This window comes from Hippopotamus amphibius, chromosome 1, assembly GCF_030028045.1.
Source record: "Hippopotamus amphibius kiboko isolate mHipAmp2 chromosome 1, mHipAmp2.hap2, whole genome shotgun sequence".
Classification (NCBI taxonomy): Eukaryota; Metazoa; Chordata; class Mammalia; order Artiodactyla; family Hippopotamidae; genus Hippopotamus; species Hippopotamus amphibius.
In genome coordinates, this window is record NC_080186.1 from 60,350,947 (window position 1) to 60,363,203 (window position 12,257).

The window sequence follows — 12,257 nt, forward strand, 5'->3', positions numbered from 1 at the left end:
CAGCTCTAGATGTGTGGGTTGGGTGATTGGAAGCAGCAGGGGGTGGCCTGAACCCCCTGGGGCCAGGGAAGGAATCTATAGCAAAGGGTGGGAGGAGATGGGGCAAAAATAAATAAGTTCCAAAAAAGAAAAGAATGCCTGTAGGGTGAAAAGGGAAGGAAGAAATTCTTGTATATTTTTTAGAAAAGAGTATGAAAATAATATAATTGTTTAAATTAAGGTTGTTTATCTAATTTGCCCTTTTTATTTCTAATTTCATGGGCTAAAATGACCCATTCAACTCAGCCTTTGGAATTAATACTGTTTGTTCTGACAGTTTCTCTCCACCCTGAGTAATGCTTATTTCCACTCTGCAAGGTTACTGTCTCAGTGAAAGGGGGGTGTGGTTTTGGTCTTTTTTTTTTTTTCCTCTTGAAGGTTAATGAAGTCAACATTAACTATAGCCATGAAACCATAGAATGGGTGCTTTCTTGAAGGCTCATGGTTTGGACCTTTTCCGGCAAAAATTCCCGCTTATATAATTATATTTAGTGTTCTACTTACCTGAATAGCTGGCTTGTTATGGGACCGTGTGTCAGGGCAACGTGGGGCCTTGTTTGCAGCTGAATTTGTCTGCTTCACGGAACCCCCGTGCCAAGAGTATGCGGTTCTCAGGGGAGCGGAGCCTCCGGGTCCAGCCTCTCTTGTTTCTTCTCCAGAAGTTTCACTGGGGTTAGCATTGCCCATCTGATGCCATACAGTCCCGCAGTTCTCAAAACTGTTTACTTGATGTTGAAAACATTTTTTTTACCTTGTCCATACCCTTACCTCTGAAAGTAATAGTATCATCCGTGTTTGTGGTATGCGCCTATCCTGATGACTTTGTTTATATAGATGTGACTGCATATTTTTTTCAAAGTACTGCCCTTACACAAAAGCCAGCTTTTCTCATGCCAGTGCAGCTGTTTTAACTTTTAAGAAACCGCAAGAATTGTATTCTCTAAAACTTTAATTTGAAAGACATTGGACTTTCAAAGAAGTGCAGTGTTCCTGAAACTGCTATCTACTAGCCTCCCTACTTCTCTTTAATTCTCTTGGTTCTCTTAAGAGTTGAATGAAATTCCTGAGTTGAGATATTACATATAAACTTTTCATGTTATTGCTGAATTCCTAGTAATATTTGAAATGTTAACTTATAATGGAAGCAGTAGCATTCATAATAGAAACAAAAGGTAACAGTAGCTCAGTTCTCATGATTTCTGTAAACTCAATGAATTTTCCATGGACACAGAGGCAGATGCCGGAAGGAAACAGTTGCATGTTTTCCCTGGTTCACTGTAGCCCAACAAGTCATAGTAAATATTGTCTTGCTTTTTTATGCTATAGCAACGATTCCACTTCCTGTTGTGTAGGAAAACCTATTCTAATGTTAAAAGAGGTCACTAGATGTATATATTATGTTAAGACCATCTCATCCATGGAAATAACGTTTTATTGTTCTGAGTCACTCTGGTTTGTGGAATTTTTACATACGTTCCTGGACAAGGATGAGATGATATATTTATTTTATTTTGGATTCTCTTTAATTTTTTTTGACTGCATAGAATGTCAGGCTTGCTGTCAAAGTATTTACATGTTTTTATTACTTTAGAAGTTACTCTGCTTTATTTCTGTCTCCTAAACTCTTCATTGACGATTCACTGTGTGTACTGGGCATGCTGTATTTTGGCAGAACTTTTGCTTTTCCCAGTGTCATGTGATCTCTTGTTTTTCCCTTACGCTTCTTAATTCATGTCTTCTCAGTGTACGTCTTTACCATGTTAAAAGTTATACAGACCTTCAGAAATAAATTGTTGTGTTGAGCTGCTGGAAGGACTTCAGTTGTGAACTTCAAAGGGCATTTGTTATGCCTTACATTTTTTTCTTGTATTAATGTAAACCTTACTACAGGTGTCCCCTAGTTCAGCCCAGAATATCTCTGTGCTTTAGACTGTAGCCTGGAATCATAGACAGTCCCTGAAATTCGTTTTCAGGTATTCTTTGGTTTGATTACAATTATTTGTTAATCTTCTCCAGAGACCTAGGTTAAATTTAAATAACAGTTCAGATTTACAGAGAAGCCTGAGATGTTTTGGTATTTTAGAAAATATTTGAATAGAAAACGGTGACTGTCCAGTGGACTGAGATTTCAAGTTATTGGTTATTGTCATTGATATTACTTCCACATATTACTGTGTGTGTACAATTCTGACTGACTGGCTGACTTAAGATTTAAAATTAAATTTATTTTTCTGGCAAGGGTAGGAAGGTTGGGTGTTCTGCCTCCCACCTTCCTTGACTCCTGTGCCCTGAATTAGTCATACTTTCAACAGTGTCCTCTAAGTAGTCAGACTCCAACAGAAAAAAAGAATTATAACGTTGACTTGATCTTAGACTAGAAGGGGGCAAAATGGACAATTTCTAATAATTTCTTTTCTTGCAAATGATCATGGCTGGTCCAAACTGTACTACACACATTCACATATTCATAAGGGTGTACATGTGTATATGTGCATATGTGAACATGGGAACAGAATTCTGTGTTCTGAACTTTTAGATGATTGGTTTTCTTGTTCGAAAATGGTGTAATATTAATTGGAATCATTTTATTTTCAACAGGTTGACATGATGAAAGAAGCATTAGAAAAACTTCAGCTCAACATAGTAGAGATGAAAGATGAAAATGCAACATTAGATGGTGGAGATGTCTTATTCACAGGTAGAGTCATACTTATTTTTTCCATGTAAAAATATTTCTAATACCTGGTCTATATCCCCTCTTTAATTAAATTTTTTTCAAATTACCAAAGTAAGGGAAATTTGGAAAATACAGAAAAGCACAAAAGAGAGAAAATTTTAAATGACCTTTCATTCAAAGATAATCATTTCACTATTTGGGTTATTGAATACTTTTTCATTGAATATTAAAGTACCTTTAGTACTTTTGTGTTGCACCTATTTGCATATTTTACATGTTGTCAGTATATATATATCATTTTATAGATTATGTCTACTGTGTTCTTCTACAACATTAGTTTATGAGTTGCATAGTTTTGCATTGTGTGACAGTATATCTGGTCCGTATTTGAAAGACTCTTAATTCAAGATGTGTCATTTACAAATAATTTTCTTCCCAGATGGCAAGATAAATGTAAATAATTTACAATGCAAATTGGCTTGGCTTAATGCCAAATGAATAATAGCAGAACTCAACAAAATATAAACAGCTGATATTATTATTGATCTAACTGGAATCAGTTTTTACAATGCGTATAATATAGCTACTAAAGAAATGGTAATTTTAGCATTTAACCTCTCCAGCTCTTTATGATCATATTATTATTGTTTTGGTAAAGTCATGTGCTAAAATCTGGGTCACTAGATTCATTCTAGTTATATTGATAAAAAGACTATCAATAGTAATTTTTAATTGATAATGAGCAGCTGTTTTCCCCTACTTGTCAAAGAGTAAATAACCTGTTTCATAGACATAGCCCTAACAGCAGAAGCTGGTCCCCAGAGATTTGGGAATGTAGCTCTGCATGGCCCACTGAAAGCATGGAGCTTCTTGGAAGTCTACTATTTTAGCTGATGTGAATTTTATATCGAATCGCATGTATATAGACAAAATATAGCCATCTCCATTTTAATATAAAAATAATGTTTTTTATAAAAAAATGGATGTTCCCAGAGGAGGAGGCGTTTTTTCTCCTGGAACATTTGCATAGTTCCTTGCTTGGTGTCACATACCTATGGGTGGGGGCGCTGTGTCGCTGAGCCCCAGGGGGCGCCATTTTTATCATAGGTTTGTGAAGAGTCTGCCCCGGAGTTGTGCCCTGCACAACTTGTGCCACCACTGTCATAGGCAATGGCCCTAAGGCAGTGGCCTTGTCATAGGTGGCACCCATTGAGCCCTAAGAACACAGAGCAAGGCGTCAGAGAGGCCTACGCTGCATTCTCAGCTCCAGTTGTGTCCACGCCGACTCAGGCATTCTTTGAATCTGCCTAGTAAGTTCCGCTTAGAATATTCTTTGTGTCTCCCATTGATGACACTTTTCATTCTTTTTAGCAGCACAGAACAACAGTCTGTTTCTCTTAGAAAATAGGCTTTTGTGGAAAGCTAGATGTGTAAATCACACTTCCTTATAATAAAACTCTCTTTTACCAGAACATAGTCGTATAATAAATAACTTGTTGTAAGCAGGTACTGATACTATTTGAAGAATGATTTAAAACAAGCTGTGTTCACAGCCGTTTAGTTATCTCAACAGCTGAGCTGAGCAGATTCCCTAAAATCTTCTCATTGTTACAACAAAGCTTAGGAATCTCTTCCATTGGTCAAAGGTCTTTCCACAGCATCTCAAGTTTAATGTTTTTTTCATAACTTCTGATTAGGTACTAAGCATTGAGGTTTTTCTTGGACACTATCTGTAAGCTTTGTTTTGGTAATATTCCATACTTAATATCTTAAAACTTATTTTATTGAAAACTGAGATAGTATTATGATATTAACATCTTTATCTGCTTGACCCCTCATTCATACCTAATGTGTGGTCCTACCTTCTATTTCCTACTTCTCGATTTTTTTCCTTTTTTAAAATTTTAGTAAAATATATGTAACACAAAATTTGCCGTTTTAACCATTTTTAAGTGTACAGTTCAAGTGGCATTAAATACATTTACAACACTGTACAACCATCACCACTCAGTTTTTAGATTACACAGAGTTGAGTAAGAACCAAAATCTGCAGCACTTCCCATGTGCTCTGTGTCCTCTTCCTTCTGTAACTCAGAGCTTCATTAATAATTGAGCAGGAAATGGACAGAAGGAAAGCAGCTTCCAGCTCCAGTTCCACTGGGAAATCTGTCAGTCAAGCAAGCAACTGCTGGTAGAAATTGTTTCAATCCTATTTCTCTTAAATAGACAACATCAACTTACCTCTACTTTCATTTATTTTTGTGAAATATGGAGATATAAAAAAGTTATAAAATGTTTATGTGCAGTTTAAAGACCAATAATAAAATGAACACCTGAGTACCTAACACCTGGCTTAAGAAACAGAACATTGCCAGGACCATGGAAGCCCCAGTCCCAACCTTTCTCTCCTCCCACCTTGAGGTAGCCCCTGTCCTGAATTTTGTGCTAATCACTGCCTTGTCTTTCTTTGAGCTTTATGTCAATATATGCATTCCTAAATTATGTGTTGTTTAGTTTTGCTTTTCTTACGGCTTTATATAATTAGGGTGATACGGTATGAACTCTTGTGTGATTTTTATGCAACTTGATCCACGTAGCTGGAGTTCATTCATTTTCACTGCTGTGTCAAATTCCATGGTAAGAATACACTGTGATGTATTTATTCATTTTACTGCTGATGTATATTTGAGTGCTTTTCAGTTTTTGTCTGCTATCTTCAATCTGCTATGTACAGTCTTGTGTGTATCTCTTGGAACATGTGTAAGAGTTTCTCTAGAGTAAGCAGCTGGAAATGGAATTTCAGGTGATAAACTCTTATTTTACTTCAATGATTATATGATTTTCTTCTTTAATGTATTGATGCAGTTAATTACATTAATTGATTTTCTATCTCAGTGGTCAAAGTTTACATGTTTAGAATGAAATCAAACTTGATCAAGATATATTCTCTTTTTATTACAGTATTGTATTTAGTTTGCTGATAATTGTTTAAGATTTCATTTCTGTGGGCTGTAATTTTTCTTTCTTGTTATCCTTGTCTGATTTTAATCAAAGTTATATTAACCTCATATAAAATGTATTAGGGAATATTTCCTATATTTCTCTTCTCTAAAATCAGTACAACTTTAATTGTGCATTCCTTGAACTTTGGTAGAATTTACCTATAAACAGGCCCTGTGGGCTTGGTGCTTTCTTTGTGGGGGAGATTTTAAACTGATTCTGTTTCTGTAATGATTATAGAACTATTGAGGTTTTTCTGAGCCAGTTTTGGTGAGTTCTGTTTTCTGAGATTTTATGTATTTTACCTAATTTTTAAAATGTTGGGTATAAAGTTATTCATATTTTCTTAATATCTCTTTTAAGCTTCACAACAGCTATAGCTATGTCCCCTTTTCATTCATAATGTTCATTTCTGCCTTCTCTTTCTTGCCAGAGATCTGTCAATTTTATTAATCTTTTCAAAGAACCAACTTTTCACTTTGTTGAACCCTCTTTCTTGTATGTTTCCTTTTCTCTTCCTGTTTCTACCTTTATTTCCTTCCTTCAAATTTCTTTGTTTTTATTGTTCTTTTTCCCTTACATTTCTAGGTGGAATTTTGTCTCCTTAATTTTGAACCTTCCTTCTTTTAATGTAAGCATCTAAGGCTATACAACTTTCCTTCTAAGTACTACTTTAGCTGAATCCTTTGTTTTGATATGAATATTTTTGTTATCATTAATTCCAAATATTTTCCGATTTCCTTTATGATTTATTCTTTGGCTTATTAGTGGATAATGATGTTTTTTAAGAAAACATATTGGTCATTATTATAAGTTGCTGGGATACCAACTCATTACTGTGATAACAGATAAATATAAAGGAAAGACTCAAGCATTTAGCCTGTCTTTCCTTTATGAATTATATTTCAAGTAGACCAAATACTTGATTGAAGAAAGTTTTTATTTTTAGAATTCTAGCCAGTAAATGTAGATCCCTCATAAAGCAATGGACCTGTACAATGATCACCAAAGGCTGTTAAAATTTTTATATGAGGGACTTCCCTAGCGGTCCAGCGGTTAAGACTCCGAGCTCCCAATGCAGGGGGCACAGGTTCAATCCCTGGTTGGGGAACTAAAATCCCACATGCCGCATGGTGGCGGGGAGAAAAAGAAACAAAGATAAAGGAGTGAAACAACAGCAATAAATTTAAAAAAACTTATATGAAAGCTTGATGGGGAACTTTATAATGGAGGAATCAGGCTGATACGACCTGAACACACTGATCATTTTAGTATCACTGAAAATGTGACAGTCAGTCATGTGCCTCAGGATGTGATGCAATAGAAATACAGGCCCACCTCTGAAGTAGTCCTATCAAAAAAGAAAAAAAGAAAAAAGAAAAAGAATCTAATGAAGCACCTACATAGACTATCAGTTTGCCAAATACAGAAGATAAGGGAACAATTTAGTGTTAGATGATACACAAGGAAGCAATCAGCCAAATCCAGAATGTAGGAAAGTCAGTGGGACAGATGACCTGATTTCTTCTATGAAAGAATGAGGTGAGGAAGGAAAAGAAAAAGAAGGTGATTGGTATAGAAGAAAATGACATTAGAGACATAACACCAAAAAAAAAAACCCTTTTTAATATTTTTATTCCAGTACTTCAGTTGCTTTTATCAGGAACGCCATTTAAGGGATATAGTCCGCCATACTGCTAGAAACAGAAGTCCAGCTTACTTTTTAGAGATAAGCAGTTTGCTTTTCTTTGTACTTTCCTATCTCATCGTAGTCTTTTAAAATGGAAATAATGTGTGAGGCCCACTGTAAATGTATTTAAATTTGCTTAATGCATTAAGTGTTTTTCTTAAAAATTGTAAATCTCATTTATAAATTCATATTTATCTTAAGAGAATTAAGGAAATTTGATTTTTTTTAATTTCAACTAACTTTTTTAATAAAGTAATACTTTGGTCAAGTAAAGGACCTTTCCCTTACTTAAGTTTTGATTTGTGTATAGTGAGTTTTCTTAAGGGACAACATGATCATACCATTACCAAAAACACTGTCACCATGCCACCAACAATTCCTGTGTCTGCCAACAGCATAAGCCATTGGAATTTATCATAACATCATTTGACCTATGTCTTTTACCCCTTTTATAAGAACACCATGAAGATTAAAGTTGCAACAGCTGTAAATTCTATCAAGCAATTCTTTCTACATGGCTACACTTCTTATACTTGTTCTGGGGCAAAATATATACTGGTTTCTCTTGGAATATTTTTTCCACATTTCATGTAGAATTCTTTTCCAAAAAATTAAGGAAGGTTAAGAATTCCTACATTTATTTATTGCCTAACTCTATCTACTATAATTGTTTTTTTGCCTATGACTAGGAGACTATTTTTATTTAATGTTTTACCTTCCAAGAAGAAAAATTATAGAATTTCAGAAAAGCCAAATAAGTAGAAAGTTTCATTCTTCTAAACTTTAGTGCTTTGTAGATAGGCATCTTTGATGGTTGATTTGAAGTAAATGGGTGTATTGTTTTAAAGACAACTCTTAGAGCTCAGACCTGAAGACCAGTTAGCACTAAACTCACTTTACCCAGATGGTTTCTTCAGCCCTTACATCAACATTATAGAAAAAGATATTTGAGCTGATCAAGATTGTCTAATATTGTTCTTTTAAGGAAAATAAAAAGAAGCTCTGCTAACTTATTGCTATTGCTTAATTTCTGATTACAGGTTATTAATGTGTTTAATTCTTTGATTTCCTATATAAAAGCTTTATTCTCTTATTGTGGTAAAATATACATAACATAAAATTTACCATTTAACCATTTTTAAATGTACAGTTCAGGGGTATTAACTACATTCGCATTGTGCAATCTTTGCCACCAAATCCATCTCCAGCACTTTTCTGCCTTCCCGAAGTGAAACCTCATACCCATTAAACACTAACTCCCCAGTTCCTCCTTAACCCCTTCCTCCGCATCAGCGCCTGGCAACCACCATTCTACTTTCTGCCTCTATGAATTTGAAAAAGTTTATTTCTAAAGGCAATAGTTTGAAATCAGATTTGTGTAAAGAGAGCAGGGGTCAGAGTACAAGTGGGGCTGCCCTCTACAGTAGGAAAGAACTGTATGATGCTTTAAGGTCTTTATTTATAGATAGAGAAATAGTACGCTATATGCCGTCACTGGTGCCACCCACTCACTGTGTTCCACGACATTTATTATAGGCAGAGAATTTTTTGTGGGCCTTTCCAAAAGGACAAATCAACGAGGTGCTGAAATCTTGGCTGATACTTTTAAGGTAGGTAAAGGATAATTTATGCCTGGCACAGAGTAACTACCTAATAAATATTCATAGACCCACTGAATCAATATGTCATGAATAATGGTATTTATATGCCACTGGCTTTGCAAAATAATTCCTAATATTTGTATGTTTGCTAGAAGTTTTAGAAACTAGAACTTAATAAATGGGTTTCATGGGACTCCCACAGCAGCAACAGACAAAGTTATCATGGACATCTGTTTTCTCCCAGTATATAATCATACAACCACCTGGCAGATGTTCCTGGCACAATCAATGACTTAAAAAAAAAATCTGGAGTCCCAGTTGATTCTAACATGAAATGTGGATTTTTTCAGCTTGAAATCAAAGATCGCCTCTACTTGGGTGCCTACTGTGCATGGGAAACTCTGCTAGGCACAGCACATACATCCTCCCAAGGCCCCTTTATTGATCATTAGTATATTGGCTCAGCAGACTGCTTAGGAAAGGATGGAATCGCCAAGAAGCTCTGTTCCTCATGATGATGTGAGACTGTTGTTTGCACAGGATATTCAGACACATCTTTCCAGAAGAGCCCACTCCGTAGGTCAGCCAGCCAAGCTGTTGATGCAGTTACACATCAAGAAGGAGGCTCTGCACTTTCTTCTTGGAAGCAGTTTTCATTTAACTGGCAATACCCAAACCAGTGGGCCCCAGTTTTCCTTCCAGATATTCAGGGACCCTGGCAGCCTCCAGAGAAGCAAAAATGTTTTGAGCAGGTTTGAGTAGGTTTTGGAACTATTCTGCAATGACAGACTACTTTCTATTATATGCACAGGACTATGCAGTCTCCACAGTCCCAGTGGCCGATGCTTTGCATTTGAAGAGTTTCTGCAGCATGGCTGGGCCTAACCTAATTGCTATTGGATCCAGTGAATCTGCACAGAAGGCCCTTAAGGTAAACGTAAAACAACGTTGCTCTTTCTCAATGCAGTAGGCAGTGCCTGCCACGTGGTTTTTCTAATTCTGTCTACTGGGTGGACAGCAAGCAAGGGTGGCAGGGAGAGAACAGGCTGGTATTTGAGCTTTCTCTGATGTACATTGTCATGACCTCACATTTATTAGGAACCTGGAACACCTAGTAAGTACTCTTCTTCCTAAGTACACTATAGGAAGATTTCTTCACCGGTGAATCATTCTTATTCACACACCAGATTTCCTGGAAAGGCCATGATTCAGAATAATCAGCACCAAACTCATCAGTTATTTCTTCTGGGGAAAAGGAAGGCATCCCACCAGTAGAGCTCTTTGTAATGTTTTATATGTCAGGTAATTGGTACATACAGGGTCGTTACATTATTCTTATCCTTTTGCATTTCTGAACTATTTCGTAATAATCTTTTAGAAAGCCATGATTCAGAAGTACCTAAAACTCTTAACTTCTTCATTTGCATTAGAATACTTAAATTTTAGGAAAGGAACTTTTCTCATTTCACAGATAGGAATAGGAAAGTACAGAAAAATTACAACTTGCCTGGGGTCACACAGCTAGATCTAGAGTGGAAGTCATTGATAGTGAAGAAGACTTTCCATCCTTACAGAGCTTTACAGTTCAAAGGCACGTTCCTTCTCTGTAGCTAACAGCGCTGGGAGATGATCTGGACCATCCATAGGGCAAAGACCATGTCTGTTTCGCTCACCATTGTGCCCCTTTGTGCTTGGCCCCTGGTGGTCCCTAAATAGATATCTGGTGAATGATGAATAAGTGGATGCAGGAGGTGGTATTGTCTCCATTTTGCAGATAAGAACTAGATCGAGTGGTTCACCCCAGGTTACAAGGCTCGTGGTGGGCTGGGACTTACTGCCGCTTCCTCTCAGGTGGCGATGCACAACCCATGACTTATTAAAGGACCAAGACAGAAACTCCTCTTAGACAAAGAGAGGACATCTGTGTGCCCCAAGGTATACAATGTATTTGTTTGCCCTGTCAGGTCTTTACTCTTCTACCTCAGTGCTCGGCTTCATACAGTTTCTCTGGAAAGCAGTCGCTGCCTCCCGCTTGCTGACTTTCCGCTTGGCATTATCTACAGCTTCTTCAGTCAGCTCACTTGGCCTTTCTTTCTTACTTTTCTCAAACTATCTTTGATTGTATTTCTAGGACCTTTAACAATTGTTGTTGAACAACCTACCTCAGAATTTGAATTTGGTGGCTTTTTCTATGTTTCCTTTAAAGAATGTCTTTTGTTCTGTTTCATCTGGAAGGCTACATCAACTTTCTGCATATATATAAAAAAAAGAAAACGGTGTCTTGAAAGAACCATTTGATGAATGGTGTCACTCAGAGGATCTAGGAAGATTATTTTTCTCCTCAGGGACTAACTATGGTATCTCTCCACAGCAGCTGGGTTGGTCTGCACATGTCTAAAATTGATTTCAAGAGAAAGAGAAGACTGAAGTTGCTTTCTACTATGCCTTTGTGTGAATTAGTAGGAAGAACCTCCTCTGGGTAGACAAACTAGAAAAAGTAGCCCCATCTGCCATTCTAGACAGACTAGGTCCCTACCTCAAATAGCTTGGTCTCTAAACAACAGGTCCCTAACTCAAATTGGTCCCTACCTTAAATAATCTGAAGAAACTAACATATGACAAACTAAGAGATAATACAATATAGTTAACTAGCACTAAGTTATATGAAATAGCCCTGACTGTTACCCAGAGAGGAAGAGGAAACTCCTTGAGATCTAGGTATTCAGGGAAAACTTCATGAAGAAAATGTGGCTAGATGTGGGTCTTGAAGGATTTGTCAGGGTGAGATTCAGTGAGAGAGTGTTCTAGGTGGAGACATGGAATAAGCTAAGACTAAGCAAAATATATTCATGAGATGTGAGCAAACTAACCCAGCTCATAAAGAGTTTTCTTGTGGGCTCCCAAAGATACAGCTGGATGGGGCAGATGATGTCTGAAGAGGTAGGGACGTAAAAGGGAGCAGGAGGATGAGTTTATCTCCATGAAGTAGGAGTCGGGTACCCGTAGGCTCTGAGCAGAGGAGGCTGTGTTGCTACAGAAGTGTTGGACCATCATTCCTTTTGCAAAACAAAACAAAAAAATTGGAGGGGGAAGATCCTGCGATCAGAAAAGAGGGCCACTGATGACCTGAAAAAAGAAAGTCAAGCCCGAAGTCCTTTTGTATGCCTTGGCAACTCACTCACATTTCTCCATTAATCTTTCCTTTTCCACTGTCAAGTCCTCCAAGAGCACATCTTTTAAGGGCATCCTA

The 12,257-nt window shown here is 36.9% G+C and overlaps 1 protein-coding gene across 12 annotated transcripts in view; it reads left to right on the forward strand.

Moving 5' to 3' along the window:
- Positions 1 to 12,257, forward strand: part of DDAH1 (dimethylarginine dimethylaminohydrolase 1) — a 237,923-nt gene that overhangs the window by 195,850 nt on the left and 29,816 nt on the right. For all 12 annotated transcript variants that reach the window (XM_057714358.1, XM_057714395.1, XM_057714429.1 and 9 more), the window contains 3 exons: positions 2,638 to 2,737; positions 8,943 to 9,016; positions 9,819 to 9,938. In XM_057714358.1, coding sequence (XP_057570341.1) covers positions 2,638 to 2,737; positions 8,943 to 9,016; positions 9,819 to 9,938 — 294 coding nt within the window. The remainder of the gene's footprint in view (positions 1 to 2,637; positions 2,738 to 8,942; positions 9,017 to 9,818; positions 9,939 to 12,257) is intronic.